This window comes from Plectropomus leopardus, chromosome 2 (assembly GCF_008729295.1).
Source record: "Plectropomus leopardus isolate mb chromosome 2, YSFRI_Pleo_2.0, whole genome shotgun sequence".
NCBI lineage: Eukaryota > Metazoa > Chordata > Actinopteri > Perciformes > Serranidae > Plectropomus > Plectropomus leopardus.
The window spans coordinates 22,652,853-22,679,061 of record NC_056464.1 but is presented as its reverse complement, the minus strand read 5'-3'; the positions used below and the strand labels follow the sequence as shown (position 1 = coordinate 22,679,061).

General features: G+C 39.3%; 1 protein-coding gene across 1 annotated transcript in view; it reads right to left on the bottom strand.

The window, feature by feature from the left end:
- The window catches only part of necab3 (N-terminal EF-hand calcium binding protein 3), a 58,916-nt gene that overhangs the window by 5,558 nt on the left and 27,149 nt on the right, over positions 1-26,209 (bottom strand). The window contains exons 3-11 of the mRNA XM_042505395.1: positions 25,803-25,911; positions 23,970-23,995; positions 20,640-20,737; positions 18,024-18,160; positions 13,859-13,980; positions 9,508-9,587; positions 7,184-7,237; positions 3,070-3,182; positions 1,611-1,688 (exon numbers count right to left, since the gene is read on the bottom strand). Of these exons, the coding sequence (XP_042361329.1) occupies positions 1,611-1,688; positions 3,070-3,182; positions 7,184-7,237; positions 9,508-9,587; positions 13,859-13,980; positions 18,024-18,160; positions 20,640-20,737; positions 23,970-23,995; positions 25,803-25,911 (817 nt within the window). The remainder of the gene's footprint in view (positions 1-1,610; positions 1,689-3,069; positions 3,183-7,183; positions 7,238-9,507; positions 9,588-13,858; positions 13,981-18,023; positions 18,161-20,639; positions 20,738-23,969; positions 23,996-25,802; positions 25,912-26,209) is intronic.

The following is a 26,209-nucleotide window of genomic DNA, read 5'->3' as shown; positions in this document are numbered from 1 at the left end:
ATCACCTGTAGCACAGGAGTTCATCACTGGAGATATTCTGCATTTTTATCATGACAATTTTGTTTAAGGTTTTTTTTTCACTCTATTGAGACGTTGAGTTGTTAAAGGGGAACCATTATGCTCGTTTTCAGGTCCATACTTCTATTTTGGGTTTCTAAAAGAACATGTTTACAAAAACAGGCTATTTCCTCCATACTGTCCGTGCTGGAACACCAGAATTCACCCTTTGTCTGAGTTCGTCTGTTTTAGAGTGTGTTTCTTTAAGGGACTGTACACATGCCACATTTTTTGAGCGCTAATTTCTGTCACTTTCAGCTGAGACTTGCGGCAAGCCACGCCAACTTGGTTTATCTTTCTTCTGTAAATACCAGTCTGATAAATATGGAGAAGAAGTTAATGCAAGGATAACCTGAGCTTTACATCTCTCCCACAGACAATTATGGAACAAATACACTAGGAAGAAACACCTGGAAGAAGATCAGCTCTGCACTCAGATTTCTGGTAAGAGGGCTATCATGTGGTGCTGGTTTTGGTTGCTTAGCAACCTCAGATGCAACCTTCCTCTGCGCTCATTAAACTTGGTAAAGAGTGGAAACAGGAGTAGCACTCAGTGCCTGACCTGGTGTTTTGCAGGCGGTTAAAGACGCAGCATGCATATGGCCCTTAATCCCCCTTCCCAAAAAAGCCCAGTCTGCTCTGATTGGTCAGCGTGTCCAGTCTTCCACATCTCAGTTTCACTGCAACATCATTGCAGCTGGGGAATGACGGTAACGGAGCGCAGTGGCACCTACCACTACCACGAAAAATCAACAATGAAAGCTTCTAAACACAACCAGACATGTTCCAGTATGATCTAAATCCACAATCACACGTTTCTCTGACATTAGCGTGTAGCTAAATGCAACAAAGTAGGCTACGTAATGTAAATACTTCCTGAAGCAGATGAACATACAAAGATATCAGTGATGAACTTGTCTCAAAAGTGGAAACATCATTGGAAACAGAATATTCAGAACTGTGTGAATCCTGCAGTTTTTGCTTACAAAGATTATTATGTTTACTTCATTATATGAGGCTTTGGCCACGTTAACATGCACATCTGACACTGTAATGCTATGTATATGACAGAAAATAGGGAAAGGCATAATAGGTCCCCTTTAAGTGTATAAAGAGCAAATTCTTTTATTTGACTCATTTAAAATATAATTTTTTTAATATTGTTATTGAAAATCTTTGATTTTTTAATCACATTTTTATCAAATACATCAAGTCAGTGCAAATAAATATATATTCACTGGTATGTGGTATGGTATAGATACCCTTTAAAACCATTTAAACTACATTCATGTGTGTGTATATATATGTGTTTCAGTATGTGTGTGTGTGAGCTGAGAGATGGGCCATCTGCTCATCTTCACTGGTGGGGAACATTTCCATCAAAAAGTTAAGAGTGCCAAACAGTCTGCCAATATCTGACACAACAACACACGCATGCATGCACACATGCACGCACACGCACACGCACAGACACAGACAGACACGCACGCGCACACACGCACACACGCACACACGCACACACACACACACACACACACACACACCATACTGACCTCATCCAGGAGATGCGGTCTTGCCAGAACTCATACATTATGTAACACAACTTTCCCGGGAGCTTCTGAACGGACACACTGACAGCAGGGTGGAGAAGAAAAAGTGGAGTGGGGCAAGAAGAGGATACAAAGTGAGAAAGAGTTTGAACTCATTGAGTACACATGATATGAAAAAGTTTGAATCTTTGAGAGATGTCAGTTTTAACCACGCAGGGAGCAAAGCCTCTTGAAAGACAGCAGCCATCATTAAAAGAACATTAGCCCTAATTTAATGTTAATGACAGTGTCACTTTGTGAAAATATTGAGCTGTTATTAAATGAATTATGTTTCCATGATGACCCCATCCTTAGAAGCCTTTTCTGTACCTTGATGGGAAAGGGTTGGCTCCTGTGACTAAGAAGGGGTCGGCAGTTAGGTTTAGGCACCAAATGACTTGTTATGGTTTAGGAAAGGATTGTGGTTGATGTTAGTCATGTGACTAATGTAACATCTTTGCACTCTCATACTATTTTTGGTGCTTTGACCATTAAATTAGGACCAAGCAACAACCTCCAGGGCTGAAAAATTAAGCCAACGTGAAAGTGCCAAAAACTGCAGTTCATTGGATGGCCACTTAGGGCTGGCTCCAAAAGCGAGTCAATCATCATAGACCCCCATGTTGAAACGCCCAACTTCACAGCAGAAATAAACACGTCTACAGCCTGGTAGAGGAAAGGGTTTTGGTCTCTATAGCTAATTTCAACGTTTGTGACAATTGTATGGGGATTCATTTTTATATAACTCTCTTTCTCTCTCTTCTTACATTTTATGAAGGCTTCAAGTTACACACAATTAAGGGCAGAACCGCTTTGAGTGACAGGCTGTCTGCGAGGTGTCACCACAGTTTATGAGTCAGATCCACCCCTCGCTCCTCCACAGCTCCACCCTCTCATCCAAATCATTTCTGGCTCCTAAAAACCAAGACAGTGATGGCTGAAATGCCAAACTTGAGGCTTCAAAATGGCACACTACAGATCAGTGGTTGATGTCACAGTAGCTACATCCATTACTTAACATGATCTATGAACTTGGCTTGGGTGGGTTTACATTGGCTGAAAGCCTGTTGTGTTACATTCAGATGCTAAAGGCTCTGCATCACTCTGCCCAAGCGGCGTATTTTTGACACCTTGGGAGCGAGACAAGGCTGAATTTTCAATCAAGTTTCTCACAGTATAGGCTCCCAAAAAAGCTGCTATATCCCAGGATGACAGATGGTAAAATGCTAATGGGAATTTTTCATGAACAGCACTTTTCCATCCATTTCCCTCAGTTTTCTCACGAGCATCGGTTTTGGCACAGCTGACAATTCAAACCCCTGAGTCAACACTGTCTCAACATTCAAACAGCTACTTCAGCAGCAGAGCCCGACAATGTTTCAAAGACATATTTGCTTTGCCTAAAAACATGCTACACACTCACTGCAGGTTGTCAGAGTGAGCTGCGGTCGCATCGATGTAACTCTTCAGGACTTTCCGGAAGTTGTCCAGATCTTCCTCACTCACTGACATCTGCCTCTGAACCAGCAGGATGTTCTGTTGGCAGCAGGACAATAGACGGAGAGAATAAATGATGGGATGATACATGAGCTGCCCAGAAGAAGAAAAGGCTTCTCTGTGTGTGTGTGTGTGTGTGGCATCATCAGCCCCTGAGGTGCAGGCGTGTCGAGATATTGTCAGATATTTTGAAGCATTTGATGAAGAACTGATTATACTTTCCTGAGGGTACATATATCACTAAGAACAGATGAAATATAAATCAATAAATTGCACCACTTTGCACTGCTCTTACTTGGAAAAAACACTTTGTCAGTATGTTCAGTTTTCAATGTATCAGAAAGCCTGAGTGGAAACAGCTGCTAAAGTAAGATAGAGGCACTAACTGTGAAGTAATCAAAGTGAAATTCAATTACTTTTCATAAATTCAAGCCATGAAAAATACAGCAAAGTGATTATTTGGTTTGCAAGATACCTCATCAGTGTCTTCACTTTGTCATTTTCTTCATGTATTCCAGCAACAGCAGCTGGTAAGTTTTTCCCTCTCAATTAAATTTGAGCCCACAGTAAGTCCGTGTTGCAGGTTATTTTCCCCACTTTGCTCCTCGAAGTTCATCGGCAAAGTAACAAGAGCAGCTAAATGTACCATGAAAATGTGCCATAAAAAACCTGCTTTCCATATCAATCCCTGCACCTCCTGACAGAGGGAAAGAAAAGACACTTTGAAATAATATTTTTTTCCTGCATCGATTGATGTGGCCAGCTAACGAGCAACATCCCCGCAGCTGTCATTGATTCAGCGTCCTCTTCAGGGACACTGAGCTCGAACTTTAAGGTCCTCTGCCACATCTCCCAATGCAGTGTGTAGACCTGCTGCCCTCTTTACTTTCTCAACAGTTCAATACAAGAGTGAGTCACCACTGCAACCAGGAGAAAGTGAAACTTGTCTTATAGCTTGTCCTTTGGGAGCATTTTTTTTCCACAGAGTTGAATCTGCCTCAAAAGGTTGATTAACCTTCACGACAACAACATTTTTGGTTGTGTGTGTCATGTAGGTTTAGTTGTGAGATATCAATCTCTAAAGCATTCTCAGCATTTCAATACAGCGGAGGACTGAATTTAATTAATAAAAATGCTAGCATTTAAAAATGACATAAAAAGTGACCTTGCTGTAGAGAGTTGTCTGAACCATCCTTTTATCAAAAATAGTACAGATTAAAAGTAAAGTTTTTCTGAGGAGAAAAAAAAACACGTTTAGCTCAATTGTATTGCTGGGGAAAGAACTCTACATGAGCACATAAAATGAAAATCTACACAACTAGAATCCACTAAAGTTGAGTGAGAAAATACAGGGTTTTGTAGTTATCTCCACCAGGCATAAGCAGTGTGTGCGCATATTGTTTGCAGTTAATCTCACAAACTATTGGGTCAATCAGCCTAATACTTAGTGCATTCATTTGGACTGGATGCCCAAGAACTCCTGTGGTTGCAGTGACTCACAATTGCTGAAAAACCTGTTTTATTGATGGTTTTATACAGTCATTGAGTGCTAACTCTTTATTCCCCTTAACCAGCCAGTAAGGGGTCCATGTTTTCTGGAAATCAGCAAAAAACAACAAGCTTTAGTGTCTATTTGAGGCCACATTTAGGCCTTCTGCATGGCTCAAAAACTGACAGTTCCACAGTGCAGCTCTCTGTGGTCCAGCTGCAAACTGGTTTCATTCTGTCCTCCGCACAGCGTCATCCAACACCAGGACGAGTTCAGAGGGAGAGGGTTCTGCCTGTCTGATATGATAGACTTGTCGATTTTGATACTGTTGTAATTTTACCTTGATGTTTGATCTTCTACCATAAGTAAGTAGCCTTTGTAGTTACATGATTTTTGGTTATCTATTTTAATTGTGTTGATTGTTGTTATTCCCCACTTTGTTGTGCCGTAGCCTCCAGACAAGACAAGTTAATACTGGGATCAAGGATTTTTGGCACTGATTTAATTATTATAAATACATTCATTTTCATCATGACTACATTGTTCACTTCAATAACAGTGCATGTTAGCAGGGAAAAACAAACTGCTCTACGTAACGCACTGCAAATCTATGAAAAACAGACAAATTGTGTTAGTGCTGGATCTTTTCTGAAACACACCATGGCACTTGAAGTACAAGAATTTTCTAGAGTGGCTGCGATCAGGTCAGGCAGCAGCCTGGTGGAGATTTGCCCTCCACTGATTGTGCCTCCGTACTTTTTTGTATTTAAGGTAAAATAAAATTATCATTTAAATCTTGTGGTTTATAATTTGTATGGAAATGCACTTTTAGTATTTTTGTATTCGGTCACTCAGCTCTTTGTCACAAGGATCATCCAGGTGCTTCTTTTCAATATTGATAGCTGCAGGGTTTTACTTTTTGGTTTTACTCTAAAATCCTACTGCTTTCCTTTTTTAACCAGTCTAAAAACATGTAAAAACATTCAGCTTACTTCTGCTGTTATGAATATTGTGAAATACCTGTCACTATAGTTACCCCTAACAATACACTCACCTGTCTGTGGGCGTTTTCACACCATTTCTACCTCTCAAGTGCATGAGTCAGTAACTTCTCTTGTCCATGTGTGAAAACGTCAAATGTACTCAAGTTACTTTTATTTACTCTTTCTTTTCAGGGTGAACCCTGTACACATAAACTGGCCCTTGACTGCTTCCCTATATGGACTTTTTCACCTTGAGGCTTGTCATATATTAATTTTTATAGCTGGAATGAGGTAGAGTGAGTATATCTGTGGCCCAAAAACAGACCTTAGAAATGCTTGTACAGGAGTTCGTGGAATTTTTTGGCTCGAGGAGGAAACAGGTGTGCTGCTTGACATTTAGAACAGGGACGGTGAACAAACTGGAGTAACTGAGTAAAATGCATTTTCTGGAGGGAATAATTGCTGAGCGCAGCTGTAAAGAGTTTAAATTATATCTTGCCAGCTTTTTGGAACACACTGGGGGCGTACACAATTAAACGAAAGAGTAAAACGAGGAGTGTCTGGGTGTGTTAATGGAGTCACGTTAAATATGTAGAGGCAAATGTTTTGAAAAAAAATATTCCTGTCTAGACAGAGTGGCAGTAATTCAGCTGTGCAGCTCTTGTATTTTATGTTGATGTATGCAAAATTAATGTAAATGAAAACAACATAAGTGTGATTTGTTTTAAAAGAACAAAATGTGAAAACAGTTTTAATCAGCAATCATCCACTGAAGTACATTCTTAGTTTGTTCTCTGCTTGATTTGCACCATGAGGCACAATCACTGCAATCAGGCCACTGTATCATCTGAAATAAAGAGAGTTGTTCTATATAATAACTCTGCTGCACAGCAGCCACAGGCAGCGAAGTGTCACATTTCAACAATGTAGAGGCCTCACCATATAGTTCGACATTGAGTGTTTGATTGCTGTGAAATGCTGTCTGCAAAGTGTAAGTTTGGTTTATATGGGAGAAGAATCTTTGCAAACCAGTTTCTGTGTCTTATATACATGCACATAATCTATGCACCACTTAGGTAATCACAACTATTTAAGTAACTGTAATGACAACAAATGATTCTACTTTAAAAGGACAGTGCATTCCCAAATCAAAAATATCCTTCTGTGTGATGATGTGGTTGGTGTGTGTAGTTCAGTCAAATGAAAAAAGTTCCTAAAGGAAACTGAGCACAACAAGATTTGTGGACTGTCTTGAATAAACAGGTCAGAGACATTGCTTTTGAGTTTTTCATATGTACTTTTTTTGGCACTTTAAGCACAACAAACCAAATGCCATCTAGTTCCATTTTATTTAAGATAAGGCAGACATCTCTATGGTCGATATCTCCAACCCTCTGCAACTCACACCAAAACAATCTAGACTGCGAAATAGCACCATTTATTTGGGTTGAACTGTCCTTTTAATGAGGAAAACTTCTCAATAAAACTACCTCCCACAAAACAAAAGGTTTGGTCAATGCTTCTTGACTTAGGTCAGTCTTAAAGTGCTTATATCAGTGCTGACTTACAGACTTGTACGTGCTGGCTAGTGTGTCCTCTTTCAGTGGCTCCAACTTGGGACCCTGAAACAAGAAGGGGAAAAATATGACAAGAAGCTCCTGGCTCTGGTAAACATGCAGGTAAGAAAGGTCAGTGTTGCCAGAGGTGTGGCCATTAATAATTAAACACTGAATCCATCTGTGATAGAAGAAGAGCTAAATGTCTATGTGCACCTTGCTATCTTGTTTTAATAAAACATTTTATATTGAATGATTTGATCAGTATACTCAGTATAAGTCTGAACAATTTTATAACATTTCATTAACAACAAAATGCCTCATTTATATACTTAAATTGTATTGCATTGCATAACATTGTATGCCATCAGCTACTTTTGAGCTAAGTAGTCAACTTATCATAACTACACAGAAGTTACATAAAGACAAACAATTACAGGCTGTTCATTAGCATAAGACTTTGATGGCTATGAAAAGCATCGGTATTCGACAACCTGAACATGAGATCCTGGTTGATGAGTGCTGATGGTTTTGAGTATATTTGCACCCCATCTGCAGTCATTTTTACCTGTGGGTAAACTGAATGTGTTTGCAGGCTGTTGTCAATTATGAGGAACATGAAAGGCGGCAAAGTTAATGGACGAAATATGTGAATCACTGCTTTTACTGTAATGGGTTTTTTTTTCTCTTTGGCTGTCATACAACATCCGATGGCTTAATGTGTGTGATTTGACATATTTTTAAAGGCCATTGTGTGAGACAAATTCCCTGCAGTGCTATAAAGGTTACATCCATTCATTCAGTAATGCCATTGTGTTTCTTTTAGCTAAAAAAGTAATAGCAGAGCAAAGGAATGAGCCATAGCCACACTGCCGAGTGTAGATTAAAATTACATTTTTAAAGCAAAACAATTGGGAAACATGTAATTCACCGCACATGATTTGTTCTTTCAAGCATATCCTTAGGCTGTATACTGCATGTATTCTATAAACGTATGATGTAATGAATAATGAAATACACTAAAGGTAATAAAACAGAATGAGCTCTCCATTTTAAAGGTTGTGGTCTTTGTGTGTGTGTGTGTGTGTGTGTGTGTGTGTTACAGGGGACATAACCTTTGAGGCAGAAAACTCATTCTATTGCATGTGAGAGAGCAGAGAAAGGGAGTGTGTGTGTGTGTGAGAGAGAGATGGAGGTTGCATTGAAGTGTGGGGATGGATATTGCACTCTGAACATCCTGCAGGTTATGAATTGTTTTGATATTGCACTCTGAGTCCCTCTGGGTCGGCGAAACCGAGGGCCAGAAAGAGACAAATGCTTTGAGAGAGGCTGAAAGGAGTGGAAGAATGAATATCAAAAGATAGGAATAACAGGAGTTAATAAAGAAAAGAACGGACGGAGAGAGAATGAGATGGAGCACAAGATGTGGCAAGAGAGTGTGAAAAAGTATTTGAGACATGGTGGCAAGAATGGGTCACAGGACACAGAATGAGAAATGAAAGGTAGAGAGGTGACTGTGCTTTGTGTTTGACAGACAGAAGTCTTAGAAAAGCATCGTTTTCTAAAGGCTGAGTGCACCCTTTGCGATTTCATATCATCACAAATGCACAAAAACGTGCTCTGTATTATGCTGCATATGCTTAAGTTAAATAGAAATATACAGTAAATGACATAATACAGACAGTTAATAACAGACCTAAATGACTAAAAACACCCAAACGATCTGTTTAAGCAGGCTGTCGCCTTCAAGAATCACAGCCGAAACCCTTCAAGCACTAAGATGACACCTTGTCCCAGACTTTGTAATGAAACCAGAACATTGAGCCACTCAAGTGAAGTCCTTGTGTCCTAAATAATCATGCAATTGTACAAAAGCAGCCGTTCAGGCAGGTTTACAGGTATGAAAATGTGCCCAGTCTGCAGGGTGCAGTGTTTACTTCCCATTATTCTCAACACATTAATATTCAGTGCCCCAAAATGTTTGAAAAGCTAATGCATTAGGTGTTACTATTTTGCATATTCTCAGCATATTTTGTCACAGTTTATTTAATAATGAATATGTTTTTTAAAACGAGGTGGCAGGCCTGTGACAGCCTAATAAATAGCCCACGCACAGCCTGTGTTTTTTTTTTATTAAACTGATTCCATTACCTGTGCAACAAAGTAAATACAGTTAATGTTGATGGCTGCTGGTATTCATGGGAAGGGTATGCATTCATTTAATCTATGGGAGACCAGAGGGTCAAAAATATAAAAGCTCTATACTTATATTTTCTTAACCTTTCAGATTAAATTTGTGTTCCACTTGAAAATATACAGAAGGAACTGTTTCATACCTGACACTCCAGTTTATCCAGCAGTAGCTGCAGCCTGTTGATCTGAGAGCACCAGTTCTCTCCATCTTCCATGCACACACCTGGAGACAACACGATACTCAATCATCAGAATGACCCAAAACAACTTAAATCTGTGTCCCAGTTTCATTGTGCATTTCTCAGCTATGGTTGTCAAGAGAACTGGATATAGGTTTAGACATGGGGCCTTGCTCACTCCAATGACAGTTACTCAATGGCAAATTATTCAAAAACACCTCAATTTCCATGATATGACATTACCTGGACCCTTCGCATCATAGGATGCATCTAGTTTTGTGCTTGGCTAACGAATAAGGATAAAAATTATTTAATTGTCTGGCTCTTCTAGACTTTAGAGTCATTTCATGGGGAATGGGATGCTCAAAACATGTATTGTTTGATTTCACAATGTAATTCTATGGGAAAATGTCTTTTTGGGCAGAATGGCATCATACGGCACTGAAATGTACTTTTGGCAACTATGTAAAATTGGCGTCATGGCTTGGCGCTGTTCCAGAGGGGCTTGTACTCAGCACGCTGTCACCGTAAAAACGACCTCATAGGTAGACTGTGCAAGCAGCTTATCACAAACTAACTAACTAACTAACTAACTAACTTATGTTAATTGTAAGGCGATGACCTCCAGTGGGTGTAGTAGTTATTATAGGGGCAGAGGCAGGAAGGCGGCCCCACTGACGGTGCAGTTGTCCATGGACTAGCCACAAAAACACCAGTTCGTCACTGTCTGTCATGTTTTTTCTTTATGTTTGGTGTTGTGCACCAGGAACGCTTGGAAGGTGGAAGTCAAAAAATTCATTTATTCAGTCATTCATTTCAAGTTCGAAAATTTCAACTGGGGAATTCAACCTCAGACTTTGAATGAAATGCAGCTTAATATTGATACTATAAAGTGGGTGGGATGGTGGACTTTGACAAAAGAGACCAGTGTTCACATCTCAAAGTCAACATGGACTTTTTTTTTAATAACAACATAGCCTAGCATGCTACTATGAATGACGTATGTCACATGACTCACATAATGTTACTTTAGTAGCAAAGGAACTTATTTAATGCTAAAGGATGGTATTTTTCCAACACATCACCACACAATTTTGTTGCCTAAATCTAAAAAGGTAGTTTTACAGCAGAGCTGCAACCATTTAATGACAATCACAACATGCCTGTGACCATTACAGTGGCAATATTATATCAATTTTTGGGCGGGCCATCTCAGTAATTAAAGAAGTCGGTGGAAATCTACCTATTCTGAATTTTAGGTGTAAGAGAGCTTTTGAATTATACTTCTGACTGGTTTTCAGGAAATGCAGTAGCAGAATTATGTACAGCAATCACTGTTGTATAGTACTGATCCTGCAGAGCTGAAATACAGCTGAGAGTTTTCTTTCTTTGTTTAATCATTTGATGAATGTCAAGAGACCCCATTCAGCCATGTCCAAACAGACGGTATCATCAGCTGACAAGGGCAAAAACACACAGAGGACAATGCACAAGTGGTTTTTATGTGAGAATGCCTCCTGGTAGAAATGGTAAAAAAACATAATGGTATATCAATTCCCTTTTCATAACAATCTAAGAATTCAGAAAAAAATCATTACTGCGAAAGAATCTAAAAATCATTTGCCTATAGGATGTACTGATGTACTGTATCATCTAAATTAGGCCCAGGCTTCTTACAAGAACAAATCCAACTCCTGATGCAGTCACATGCCAATTTCTTTTTTCAAAAAGTTTTTGACCTCCAGGGTTTATTCCTTTTCCTTGTGGGACAATGTATCTGTTTTGCAGTCTATTAAAACAAGTAAAGGAGGAAATAAATGAGGCTGAACATGAAAGTATTTTCTCTATGTCAATACGATCTTTGTAAGAGAAAAATGCCCTCAGAGAGAGCTAACAGCCAGTTCTAATTATACACAATGTACATGCAATGACAGTTATGGGAATAGTCAATGACTACAATTCCCCCAAAGGATAACAATAAGAAGTACATTTCATCATTGATATGCTTTGGTAGGAATGTTGAACTAATTATCATGATGTTTGAAATGTTGATTTATAGTGTGGTGTAATTTTACCAAGTAAACAGATTTTGATATAATGCTGCACAAATTTACAAGTCAAGGACAAACCTGAAATCGCTCATCCCATTTTGCTATGGAGCTTTATTCTGCTCTGCAAACGCAAAAGACTTTAATTGCTTTTTTGTCATTTTTGGGACAATAAAGGTCTGCTCTGTCATGTGACAAATATCTCCTGTCTCCTGTTGTTTTGTTTGTTTGTTGTTTGTTTTCTAATAATGAGTTCCTTTTGCTTTAACTATGAGAAGCTCTGGAGAAACCACGGCAAAATCCAGGAACTTCATTTAAGGTTCATAGGTTTTGTGTCAGTGCACTTCGAAAAAAGATTTGTTTGCCTATGCATAAAGTCATTTTTTTGGTGTTACTAAACTAATATTTTAAAGGTATTGTTTTCATTCAGTTCAAATAGTCATTTATCCAATTTTAAACACCCTAAATATTGACTGATTTCTTCTTATTCATTTTATATTAAGTGGATAGTTTCCTTCATATATCACAAAATTCTGTCAAGGCCATAATTATTATCATGCAATGTATTGCTCGCTGTATGCAACAACAAAGTGAGAGATCCGATGGAACTTGATGCCTTTGGCTTTGGCATAACTCTGTATTATATTAAAGATGATGCAGAGGCAGAGCACCTTAAAAAGACTTAAAAATTAATTTCTCCCTGCCACTATTTTTCTCCTCAACAGTATAATGGGATTCTTTGTTTCACTGTAGACGTGTTGTGACCGGTGTGTTGTTGTGCATAGTTGTTTGTATCTATTTTACTGCTGGCTGTGCAATGAATTGCCTTTCAGCGATAATCAAGTTTGCCTTGACCTTGACTTCCAAATAACAGTCATAGGTCAAGGTAAGCTCAAGGTTTTTACGTAGAGAAATTAAAAAACAAAGAACTTTCACATTTCCAATATTATGACCACGATTCACTGAAACACAAAAACCCTTTGAAGTCATTTTCTCTCAGTTTTTCACTCTGGTAAGTTAAGATCTTTGGCATTTGTAGGGCAGTATTGTTGTCCAAGAAGTATTTATCCAACTGAAATCACATTATTCTTCACTTTATGTAGTCTAAATATTATAAACATGATTAGAAATGTATTGTAAATGGTTATTTTTATTAATCAAAGCACATAATCAAGGACATCAGGGAAATATAAGAAATGCTTTTTTTGTTTTTTCTCAGCCTGTCGAAGGAGCGTGTTGGTGTCTGAATGAAGAAAAAAATCAAACTTGCGCTGTTGCCTAACTAAATATCCTGGGCAGATACATCAGCATCTCAGGTATATTGACAGCACATGCTGCTCACAGGAGTGCTTAAGTATTCCTTTAACATGCTGGGCGGCTAATAAGGCATCTAGCCCGCAAACTGATATTAGCATTGAACTTCTCCCCAGTGAATGTTGGTTGGAGGCTCAGTCAACAAGCAAAGCTGCAGGACAAGATGTGTGTTTGTGTTTGTAAGTTAGATAAGGAGGAGACTTTCACAGGAAAACTGGTGTGGGCTGTTCAAAGTCTGTGGCTCTTGTGTTGTGTAGGCTGCTGTCTGGTCAGTGTGACCGTCTGCTCTCTGCCAATGATAGATTGCTGGCGTCACTGCTTGATACAAGATTTGATTGGCTGTATTGAAATGGGAAAAAAAAACACATTTGTCACATTAAAGCAAATTCTGGTTTCACTTTTTTTTCTCAAAGGAAAACAAGAGATAGGGGATGTATAATGTTGTTGCAGACAAAGAAATGCAATTCAATATCAGGTGGAGTTTAAAATATATCAATGAGAAAAACACAGTTGCCCTGGTGATATGTTTTTGCTTCATGAAGAGAAGGTGCACTGCAGTTTATTTTGTGTCAATTCCACATAAATCATTCTGCTGCCATCAATTTTCACAAGAAAATAGTCTGCAGCAAATTCACTATTTATTCCTGTTCGAGAAATATTTGCTACAAACTAAAATTACCAGAAAATTATTTCGCCATTTCATAAAATGCATGAATGTCTACCCTTTTTTAAAAAATACATCTTCAGGAGAAACCAATGGGCTTGTGGTTCAGGGCCACAAAAAGAGTGGGGAAGACAGAGAGTATTTAGAGATTAATATGGTTTTTGGTCACTGAATAAGTGTATAATGTAGGGGGAAATGTTCAATTTTCGTGTTATGGGATTCATTCATTCATTCAGAACAGGGTCAATAACAATGACAAAGCTCTTTTAATATAATAAGATATTCCTACCTGTGGACAGGATGCGGGAGCAGGGATCTGAAGGGGACATGCACAGGTTATTATGGATCCTGCGACCACACCGCCTGCCATTCCCCTGTACTGCTGTCAGCTCTGGTGCCTTTGCCTCTCTCCTGCCATGACAGCGGTGGAGACCCAGGGAGAAAAACATCAGAGAGAAAGACAGCAACTGTCAAAGGGGTGTGGGGAGAAGAAAAAAAAAACAGAAATTGAAGATATGGCAGACAGAGGTATCCACATGGGGGTATAAGGAAGAGGACATGGAATTGAGCTAAGGGAGGAAAGAGAGAAGATAGGGAGTGAGGGTGCAAGAGGAAGACTGAGAGAAGCAGAGAGAGAGGTAAGGAAGGATGCATTAATTATTGATATAAATCAGAAACTGAGCTAGGTTAATGTCTGAGAGCGAAAGGGAGAGAGAACGAGAGAGAGAGAAAGAGCGTCAATAGTGCAAAGATACCATGTAAGAACCAGGGCTAAACAGCAAGTGTCCAGAATAGAGGTGAAAACATTTTGAGAAGGGACGGATACACACCAGTGCTTATTAACCCACATGCTGGGTGTCAAGAAGAGTCGGCCCTCGCACTTACACACTTATACACATACATTCTTGTACTGCTATCTTTGTGAGGACCCTTCTTGACATAATGCATTACCAAGCCCCTTACCCTAACCTTTACCATCACGAGTAAATGCCTAACCCAAACCCTTATTTCAACCTGAACTATAAAACCAGGTAAAGCTTTAAAAGGGCCTTTGAAGAAATCAGGACAGGCCAAAATGTCCTCACTTTCTGAAAATGTCCTCACTCTGCTGGCTAAGTGAGTGTCTCCACTATATTCCAAGTAGACACAGACACACACACACACACACACACGTACACTTTAATCTGCTGTCTGAACATTCATAGTGTCAAGGGCAGGACATCAAGCACTTTGTGTGCTTATGTGTGACACTTGAGACACACACTCCCATTGTGTGTGTCTGTGCGTGTGTGTGTGTGTTTGTGTGGATACTGTGACTTCACTTGCTTCTGTGTCACGCACAAACATTTATTTGTTCTTGTTAGTGTGTGTGTGCCTCTCTCTCCCTCCTTTTGTGTCTGTGTGTGCATGTTATTGTGTGAGTGAGTGCGTTAGTGTGTGTGTGTGTGTGTGTGTGTGCAGCTTCACACTGACAACGCAGAGGGAGCGCATTGCTAGGAGGTTCTCATGCTGAGAACAGCCTGGAGCCCAAAGGCCACTGCAACAGCCATAAATCCACTGCAGGGAAGCAGAGGAGAGAGAAATAAGCGGTGTGTTGCCAACTAAATATGTCTCTAATTCAGCCTCTACCAGCGCTCACACACTCCCTCTTTCACATCCCCAAATCTCTACCTGTTTGCACAATCATAAAAGAGTTATTCATGACCCAAAAGATCTTCATCATGTCCTTTTATACAACGCCCCCTCTTTCTCTTTCTCTTTTATTCTATTCATCTTCACGTTCTTTGCCATTCACTTAATTTTTGTATTCATCTTTCTTTGCTTTTCTATCTCTGTGACTCACTTGTTCTGTATTTCAATGCCACCCATATCATCCTTTCTCCTCCTGCTCCCCCTTCGCCTCCCCTAGTCCCCTCTCAATAATTCACCTTGGCTATAATCACTCCATTATTTCCAATAATACCAGTGTGGCACCCAGAGGGGGAGAAGCGAGCTCTGCTGAGCCCCGACACATGCAGTGTAGCAGACAACCTAAGCTCTGCAACTAAATTTGGTAGCCACGATAAGTGGGGTAAGGCATCCTCGTTATTTAAAGAGTTAACAGTCAGTTGAAAGCGTTTGAAAGCCATTTGTCATGATATTGACCTGCGGTAAGATAGATTTGTTCTCATTAATCGTCCTTGACGGATTGTCTCTCAAAGCATCTTCTGCATTGACTTTCTTTAATAGGTGGTGCATCAAAGAAATGCTGAAGTCAAGGTCTTTGATGAACGACAATGTATAGAGAAAAACATAAAGTAAAAGTTTTTTTGCTTTGCATTTTACGCTCAGGCACATTGGTTCACCGATACCCAAACAGCAATTTAGATGTGTTTTTATTCTATGAACTAAACTTACATTTAATGAAAGCGTTAGGCTCTCTTACAGTAATATTGAATTTCAAGCAGTCTGCCTATTAGTGAGGCAACTGTTTGAAATACTGTGAGAATGTGGCCAGTTCTACGTTTTGTGCTGAAGACATACTTTAGAAGAAAGGCCTATGAAGTTGCACTGATTAGTAGAATTTTTCTGCTGCTTACACTGATGCTGTCTTCACTGACAATTTTCATTTTTAATAGCACAGAGGTCATGCGGCTGTGCACCATACTGCAGGAATGCTTTCCTGGAGCAATTTGGACAATGTGGTATAGAAAAATAAAACGCACCTATTTAGTATTAGGAGGTTCATTTGTCTTTTCCCCAAACTTTCAGCCTGCAGGCTTGTGTTCTTTATGCTAGAGTGGTAAGAAATATTAGAATATTAAGTAGAGCAGTATAGCACAGTATAATGCAAGCCCTAAAAGCAAAGGAAATGTTACTGCAGTTTGTGGAGTGTCATTCTTCACCAACATTGTTGTTCATGTATCTGGGCACTGTGTTGTGTCCTAGAAAAATATTGATACACTTGCGCAGTGCATTATTGTGTTTCACTGATACTGTATTTGTCTCAAAAAAAACTGTACATTTTTGATTAATAGATTACATACAAAGATCCACTGCAGTATTTTATTTTGTGTTGTGTTTAAACAACAGACTGCTAAATCCCTTAGTGTTGTAATTGACTGTATCTTCAGTCATTCATCTTTTCCAGTCCAATGTAACAACATATCTCAAGCATAAAAACAAATCACACATGCCTATGAAGCAGGCAGAGTCATAAGCATGTAACACTAGCACTGACTGTTTTCCTAGAATAAGATATTTTTTATTTTTTTATTTTTTTTATTTTTAAAAAACACAATGTAATGCTTTGCTTCTAGTATCGCAATATACTGAATTGTAATCAGTGTGATCAGTATCACATCAGTATGTGATCTTCAGCACAGCAGATCTTAAGGTTACCACATAATAATACCTTGGAGATACAACAAAGCGCCATTCATTGAGGCCGCAAGAGACAGAGGTCAACTCTGACAGCTCTGCTGAGGTTAGTTTCAAATGTATATGGTTTTCAGTTTTATGTTATAACCACCCATTATAGAATGTTTTGATTGATAATATTCATTGCTGCCTCTGTCAGCTGTCAATGACTTGTCAACTATCTGCAGCTCAGCTGATGTGACGCATCTTCCACTGTGCAGAGGATTGTAGGTCAGAATAGCCAGAAAAGCATCCTGGCTTGCATACTGCAAAATGCAACTGGATGCATTGAACATCGTGACATTTTTGGTATACTGCATGTGAGGTAATGTGTATTGGGACATGCTAAATATTGTTCTGGCAACCAGATGACGTTATACACTCATTTGCATATTGGTGATATCATTGTGCATTAATGGAAGCCTTAAAACTTGGGCTAAATTAGATCAATGGAAAACTCCATTTGAATGACATGATTGCTGTGGGGTTTATACTGTGCATCACTTTCTCACGGTTAATCCAAAAAAAAAAACCCAGGTGAGCAGCGTGACGTCTCCTCCCCTCTGTCTCAGACCTACTACACGGAGGAGGAGAGACCCGCACTGCTGACTGAAGAGCCAGGGACTGCGATTACTCTGAACAGCATGCATGGGAATGAATAACAATATATCTCCATTTTTCTTATTGTCTGAATTTGCCGCTAAATTAGGCACAAGTTGCTTTTTTAAAATACATATGTTATGAGGGTCTGAATGGTCGCTCAAGCCAGAAAGTCAGCATTGGCAACAATAACCACAAGAATATAACACAACATCCTGATATGGCACTGAGTGTAAACAGAAGTCATTTTTTGGCCAGATACATAATTGTAACCTTGAGACCTGCCGGCCAATCAGAATCTTGCCAGCTAACACGAAGAATCCTCTTCATTTCACTACCGCATTTCAGTGCAGGGTGTTTAGAGTAAGTATTGTTCAAGGCCACAGCATAGAGAAATGTCTTGGAATCTGTACAAATAACACACAATGCAGAGAGTGTCATACTGCAGTACTGACGGGGCAGGGCTGCTCTGCTCCTCCACAGCCTCCATGGCACATTGCAGGGACCTCTGTAAAGACAGCAGCTGACTGGATGTCTCTCTTAGCATGAACCTGGTGACAAACTGGCCCAACACACTGGAACCCTGGTACTCCTGAGAGACAGAGTGACACACAGAAGGAGAGGTTGGAGCACACAAAGCTCAAAGCAACAAGACAGCAAAAGCATCTCCAAGATAAGACAGACCGCAGAGATGGAGAGAGATGTTTTGATAGCTTCTGCAGAGCAACAACAGACACTTGTGAAATGTGTGACAGCGGCAATTATATGGGGTAATTAATTCTCTTAACACATGCATTATTTAGCGCCACATATCCAAATTCTAAGGTGAAAGAAGTTTAATAGGAGACATAATTGCTGCTCGAGTCCCCAAACACGAATGCGATTATGCACTCTCAGAGGAGTCTTATTCAGGCAATGTGCTAATGAACTAACAGTGCAGTAGCGCTTTGTCCAAACTTATAATAACAAGTAGCCTCCAATGAAAATGCATCATGGGATTAGCAGTCCACAGCACTCCGTGACAGACCACAGCTGCTAACTAGCGATTGCACAATCCTCCATGGAGTTCCCCCACTCCGACAGCTTTAAAGAAGAGCCAGAACAGAGGAACAAGGTGATCTAATTAAGACAGGATGCATAATTATTCAGCACACATCTCCTCTCCTCTTCTCGTTTAACAAGCATTGCTGTTTTCTGTTTTAGAATTCAAATCCCTGATTTGAGGTTGTTATCCTAAAAAAGTCCTGAGGCGGTTTCAAAATATCTTGTCAACTGCAATTAAACAATGTATTGACTGGGGAGCAAAAATGTGAGGCTTCTTTGGGGGTTTTGTAACACACACTGGAACATTTGGAATATAAAGTGAATTCTGCAGTAGATTCAAATTCATGGATTGTCAAAATCCAGAGCTGACAAGTCTAACATTTCCACATTAGCAGATATTAGAGAAAATATTTTTTAATGAATATCTCACACTCTGGACCAATAGTGACAGATATTTTCTGTTTGTTTTTTTGATGAATAGTTCTACATTTGTGGGCGGCTGTGGCTCAGGATGGAGTGCCGATCATCCACAAATCGGAAGATCAATGGTTTGATCTTAGTTAGTCCGCACGTGGCAGCATACATGGACATGATACTAAACCCCAAATTGGTTCCGACAGCTGTTCCATCAGTATCTGTGTGTGAATGTCGCCTCAGCCACCAATGTGTGAACATGTGTGTGTATGTGTGTGGGTGGATGTGAAAGCGCTTTGAGGGATTGTACGACTAAAAAGTCGCTATGCAAGTGCGGGTCCATTTTACTATTTAAATTTTTGGGAAATTCGCTTATTCGCTTCCTTGTTGAGTATTAAATGAGAAGATGAATTCCACTCTCATAATCACAGCCTACCAGGCTAACTCAGCCTGTCAGCTTAGCTTAGCACAAAGGCTACAAACGGGGCGAGACACACACACCCTGGTTTTATCTTATCACTGGACAGAGCGAGGCTAGATGGTTCCCACTGTTAGCAGCCTGTGTGCTAAGTTAAACTAATTGTCTCCTGGCTGTCGCTTCATATTTACTGTAGCCTACAGAAATGAGAGTGGTATCTCATGTAGGCTAATAAAGTAAATAAGCGTTATTCCAACAATGTAGCCGAAGTGTTTTTTCATTTCTATTTTGTTAACCCACCACTTTTGGGAGACTTGATGCAGCATTGAGTCTATGTGTGCATGACAACCGGTGGGTTTCCATTACAGATTTGTGCAAAACTTAAGCAGCATTCTCAAAATTTCAATAAAACACAATTGCGAGATGACTGCGTTTCCACTGAGTAGTATTATGCTACTTCTCTTGCGATGTTGCGCAACTTTTCTATCGCTATCACATTCCAAGAAGCACGGCGATGGATGTCCAGAACATTGGCAGGTTTATTTCTATTGCAGCCATTCAATAAAGCCATCTAATATCGGCGTAATTTCTTTGTCTCGTATAAGATTAATTAGGATCTCAGTCTCTTCCTCCGTCCACACATACCAAGCCATGTTGTCTGTTCACCCGGTGTTGCGCATCATATAAGCAATAAAACCAAAACGAGTGTTTCCATTGCAGTTTCGCCTGAAATACCAGGTTTTTTTGCAATAAACAGGTTTTTTTCAAAATTGACTTGTTTCCATTAGGGGTATTTTGTATTTTCAATTTGATCGTCAATGGAAACCCGCCATCAAATAGGTAGCGTTATTTACGTCACAAACATAAAATTCTTTAACAGAAACCACAATCTTTTACTTAAAGTAAGTATTGTGGTGTCTAAACATAACCACAACTGTTTCACAATGTTAACCATGTGTTTAAAACTACAGCTATAAACGGTCATATGTCATATTTGTGTTGATCTCCTACCATTACATCACTTTTGAAAATGCTCCTGTGGGTTGTATTATAGGGTATAGGAACAAATGACCCATCCAGATTTAGCCTTGGGGTTTGGAGGACCTGTTGGTTGGAACTCCTACTTGTCTTCAGCATGAGGATCTTGCATTATAGAAACTTGATTTAAGGCAAAATCACATGAAAATAAACTTACCTCTTTAGTTTTATCCATTGCCTTTAAAATGGCAATATTCAGGCTCTCCAGAGCTGAAAGTACACTGAGATACTCCCCCAGGTGCTGAGAAAAATAATCTAATAGGAAATAGGAAACATTCTGTCAGCAATGTCAGAACAGTCAAAGGTTTATTTTGACTCCTGAAAGTTTGGAGACAAACTCTGAAATGTTGCCCTGGCAAATTCTAATTAAAAGACAAACATGAGGACAGTTTTGATATGGTTAAAAAAATGTATGTTTAGTTTTATGCGCATGTTGAATTGGAAGCATTTGTTGTTTACATGCCTGTGAGTCAATAGCACTTAATGCTCCCAATGTCACAAAACTGATACTGTGTTGTATTAATCATCACTGTTTTCCATTAGTGTCATAACAATGGCTCATCCAAGAAGCCATGAAGATTGATTTGATACCAGATATAACCAAATGATATAGAAACAACTACATAAACACTTTGTGTCACAGATGATAGAGTGGGAAAAAACACTGAGAAAACAATTTGTTGAAAAAGTAAAAGGACGTGTGGGGAAAATGCTTCAAACCAGATCTGTTATGCAGAGAAAGACTTCAATCTTAATTAGTTTTTGGTAAGAAGAAAACCTAATTTAACTATAACCGAAGAGTGCACTTGATACGACACAAAGATCCAAGGTTAACGGATCAGCAGCAACTTTTACACTCTCTTACTTAGATTCAATTAAGTTATCCACCCGAATTGTATGCCACTCAGAAGCACTGGGTCAAAAAAGCAACAAAAAAAAAAAAACACCTAAGTGAACTAAATCTAAGACAAGTAGAACAGTCTGTCATGGAAAACAGTCAACTTCTATTGACGTCAAATGGAAAAGATGCCATTCCTATTCAATCAATTATGCATCAAGTTTTATTCTGGGTACTACTGGTATTTACAGGTCAGCACAGGCCCCATTTCTTCACTTTATTCAGGCCATCCCATACACACATGCATTTTTAAGATGATAAAAATATAGGTCAATAGATCTGTGTCATGTTTTTCTTTCATATTTAAAATAAGTGTTGGAAAACAAAATATCTAGAGCATCTAGAGCACCATTTAAAAGTATAGTTAGACATTTGGGAAAATGAACTTTCTATTTGCTTTCTTGTGGAGAGTTAAGCCTTGCGACGAGACAAAACTGTTGCAGGAAAAGGTTGCAGAGGTGTGAACTTGCCTGTCTCAGCTAAATTCGACTCAAGTGGGCTGACTTTAAAATGTAAAGAACATCAGCTGTTGCAATAGCCAATCAGCTTGTGGCAAAGTTAGCTGGTCAAGTCACTTAAACTTTCAGCAAACAGCATGTTTGCATGTTGTGGCATTCCCTGACAACAACCTTCACGTCTAATTTATATCCCTGTGGCCACTGGCACATATGCTGATCTACCCGTCGAACGGTGGATTGTTACTGCGGCTAACTGTATGTGAGCATTTCACACACACGCTCAAAAAAACAAGGCAGGCCTACTTATACCTGAAAAGCCATAAGTTAGAAAAGAGGTACATTCACTGCTTTAAAGACTATAAACTGTCTCATCTAGTTGCATCAGCGTAAAATGGCAGGTTTTGAGAACCTTTCAGACTGGTACTTTACAAGTAGTTGCAAGTTTAATTCGTCTCATCCCCAACCTTTGATCTGAACTGGGCTTTAGATAGGACAAGTGATACCACTTTCAAGTCTTTACACTAAATGAGAAGCTAACAGCAGGAGCCGTTTAGCTCAGCACAAAGTATGGAAATGAGGATACAGCTGCGAAATTTGCCTATCAGCATCTACAGGCACCGATATACCAGAACTGCTTGTCAGTGAGTTAAATGGCTTTGGAAACCTCCCCTCATGACACTTTTTCCACATCAGATTAAAAGGGCCTATGTCCAGTACTTGTTTTAACTTCCCTTTGTAACCCACAACACAAAGTTATTGCCTAGCCGCATGGAGCTTAGAAAATAGCCAGAGTTTGAACTTCTTTCTCAAGGCTTTTCCTTTTACAGAAATATTTTTCGGTAACTGTTTCTGCCACTTTTCATTTGTAGGCTACATCTGAATGCAACACGCGGATGTAGCCTCCAGGTTTGAAAAGTGAGGCCACTTGCATTCTTTCTATTGGCCAGCAGTGGCGACACCACTGGTTGCAAAAAAGAAGTCTGAATGAATACAAGTCTATGCAAAGATGACTCGACTTCTCACTTGCCTCAGTAAAGATTTCCTAATGAGTTTATGGTCTCTGCTAGTTCCAAGGCTTCTTTAATACAACATAATGTCCATTTTGTAAACTATTTAGAGTAGTAATTTAGATAATAAAGCTGGTTATACTTTAGGATGTGACCACCTTGACAAGTCGCTACCACGATGACCTGTCAGTCAGGGTAGAGGTGAAGCAATGCATACCACTGGTAGCTTCAGCCTCCAAAAAAAAAATAAAAATGTGACAGCCAAAATGCAAACTTGAGTCTTCAGAATGGTAGTCCACATATGGCGCAGTATAAGGGACAAATTGAGACCATCTGAACCCATCATCTGACCACCTGAATGCACCATGTAGTCAACATCAGGGCTGGCTCGCTAATAACCAGCTGCTCCAGTGGGATGCTAGCCTTGGAGTGGAATTAACACTTTTGCAAGCTAATAATTAGCCAAATCAATAACTAGTGAGTTGTCCATCAGTCTCTCAGTGACCAGTGCCAGCTTATTACTGGTCAGATTAGTTGCTGGCTTCGGCAAGGATATAGCCTCCGTCAACTTCTCAGTCGTCTTAATTTTTTCTCTTATACTGCACAATATCCGCACATCAAAGGGTGACGTCATGGTGGCTATGTCCACTTATTTTGTACAGTCTGATATTATTGCATCGCCCACCTCCCTGTGATGGCTCTCACTCTGCCTTCCAGCATTCAGATCAGCTTATAACACGTTATTAACACATTATGATTCTACAGCACGCTATACTAACTTGTTGTCTACCATAACCTCACTCTAAGGCTGACAAATAAACATTTTTTTGTCACGCTTGTTTAATTCATTCAGTTTAAAAACATGTTACAGTTGAGTTGAGCTGTCTCCATCTGTTTCCTGTCTTTCTGTTAAGCTCAGTTAAGGGAAGCTAACTATCTCCAGGCTGAGTGATGACAATCTTCTCATTAAACTCTCAGCAAGATAGAGAATAAGCAGATTTCCCAAAATGTCAAACTATTGTTTTGAAGTAAGACAACAATCACTGGTGAATTTTTTAAGACAATTTTAAAGGAAATGAAAGTTGACACATTAAGTCAGGCGGAGTACCAACTTTCCCACCAACCTGATAGCTTGTCAGTGTCCAGATTGCTGCAGGGCAGAACATGAGGAGATAAATGGGGAAAGTATTTGGAAAGTTAATTAGGGAAATTCTAAGTCATGCAGTCATGCTGTTCTCATTTCTGCTAGACAGATTGTGTCAATGTTACAATGTTCGCCCAAAAAAGACACATAAGACACCAGTCTTAAAACCATTGAAAAAAAATCGGTAAAACTTCAAGTTAGTACGGCCTGTTTTCTTGTCAATAAGTGAAACAAAAGCTGACATATTTGTTTATCGAAGGAAATATGTGAACTGCACTTAATCACTCTGCATTAAAAACATGAATATAGTGTAGCATTCTAAATAAAAAGTTGTGAAAGAGCCTTTTCCTTTGAACTTTACTGGTGTAAAAACTGAAATCAATACTCCTTTGTTTACCAGTCCTGGCTGACACGATTACATTGGAGGCTAAACTGTTATTCTGTCAGTATCACAGTTTGGTAAAGCTGCTACTATTATTATATTAGCAGTTCCCCTGTTGCTTAAATGGCATTTTACAGTTCATTCTCACTGTCAGACACAGAACATAAGCGAAGCTGGTTAATGGTTTGTGTTATTAGAATGTCTGTGGGAAAAACAATGCTTGTCTTTTCTTCCCAAATCGCTGTTGTAAATTTACATTTTAATAGTGACAATAAGTACCTCACATATCTCTGTTGTAGGCTACAATTACATTGACCAAAGTGATCATTTTCTGTGTTTTCAGAGAGGGAACATTCTCTGTGCTGACTTTCAACACCATCGCCAAAGCCAAGGAATGCTTTTGTTTCAGATGTGATATTATACAATTAACAGGACTGTTATTCAGAACATGAACGCCCTTTAATTAGACACCAAAGCTAACATCATGCCAACTGCCTCAAAGCCTGGAGCACGGTTAGAGAGGTCTGAGGGCTGGTGCGTCACATCAGTGACGGCCCCAGCGTTCCTCTATGTCCAAAAGCAATTTATCACACAGATGGAAGAAGTGGCATCACAACAAAACATAAATGCAGAGTTGTTATTGTAGCCAGGCACTCTACTCACTCTAATTGGCGAGGTGCACAAAAAGAAAACTTCTTACAAAAGTAAATGAATCAATACATCAATGCGCTTGTGTATGCGTGGGTTTGTTTATGTGTGCGAGTGCCTTGTGAGACCAACGCAGAGACAATCAGAGTGAATTCATGATTTTACCTGAGCTGATACATGTGGTTTGACAGTTATAGAGACTTACTTATTGTAGGCTTCCAGTCTTACAATGTAAAAGCTTTCAAATGTCTCATGCATACAAATCCCTAATCTGCTAAAAGCAATAAAGAGCAGTGGCTTCATAGAAAGTATGAAACATCACGACAGGGGGAGAAATGGTCTTTTCCTCTGTGGCTGCAGTAAGTTAAATATTCTCTGCAGACCAGTGGTTTCAGCAGCAACCCTCGGGCTGATTCCTTTGATTGCAATTTCTGTGGTGCAGGTTTTGAAGTGGCTGCTGTTGTCCACAGTATTTTATGTCCAAAGGAAGGGGGTAAACATTAATTTAGCCTGCTTGAGTTTGGCTGCAGGGCTCATTTTTACTCGAAGACCTCCCTCCAGCTGCGAGACATTTAGCCTGTAACTGATGACTTGAAAGGAACACATTTTCAGTGCCTTTAAGCTCCAAGCGCTTGCTGTTAAGTCTTTCTTTTTCTGCTTCTTTCTAAGTGTGAAAGGCACATATTTATTATGGCACTTGTGGAAACAGAAAAAAAAAACATCAGTAATTTTTCCCCTTGAGAGATTAAAATCAGGGCCAGTTTCAAATAACAAAAATCTCACTTATTTTGTCGGCCATCTATGGAGTAGAAAAGCTCCTGTAGCTCTTCAGTAGTCAGGATCCCATCGGCAAAATAAGCATTGAACTCCTCAAAGGACAGCTTGCCATCATCTGAAACACAGACAAAGTACAGGCTATCATTGCAAAATAACAGTTGCATAAAAACAATGAGGATGTAAGACACGTGTATTGCCTCCATTGAGATCATTGTCTGAATAATCAGCCATGGATCTTAAAAAAAAAAAACACTCATAAAAAACTTGTTTACAACATTAAATAACAATAAGGAAAAATACACTTATAAAATGCAATTACTGATATTTCTGTTTATGTTTTGGCTTTGTGGTGTCTAATAACCTCTTTTATTGTACTAAGATAATCTATCCACACTGTTTTATATTCCATTTGC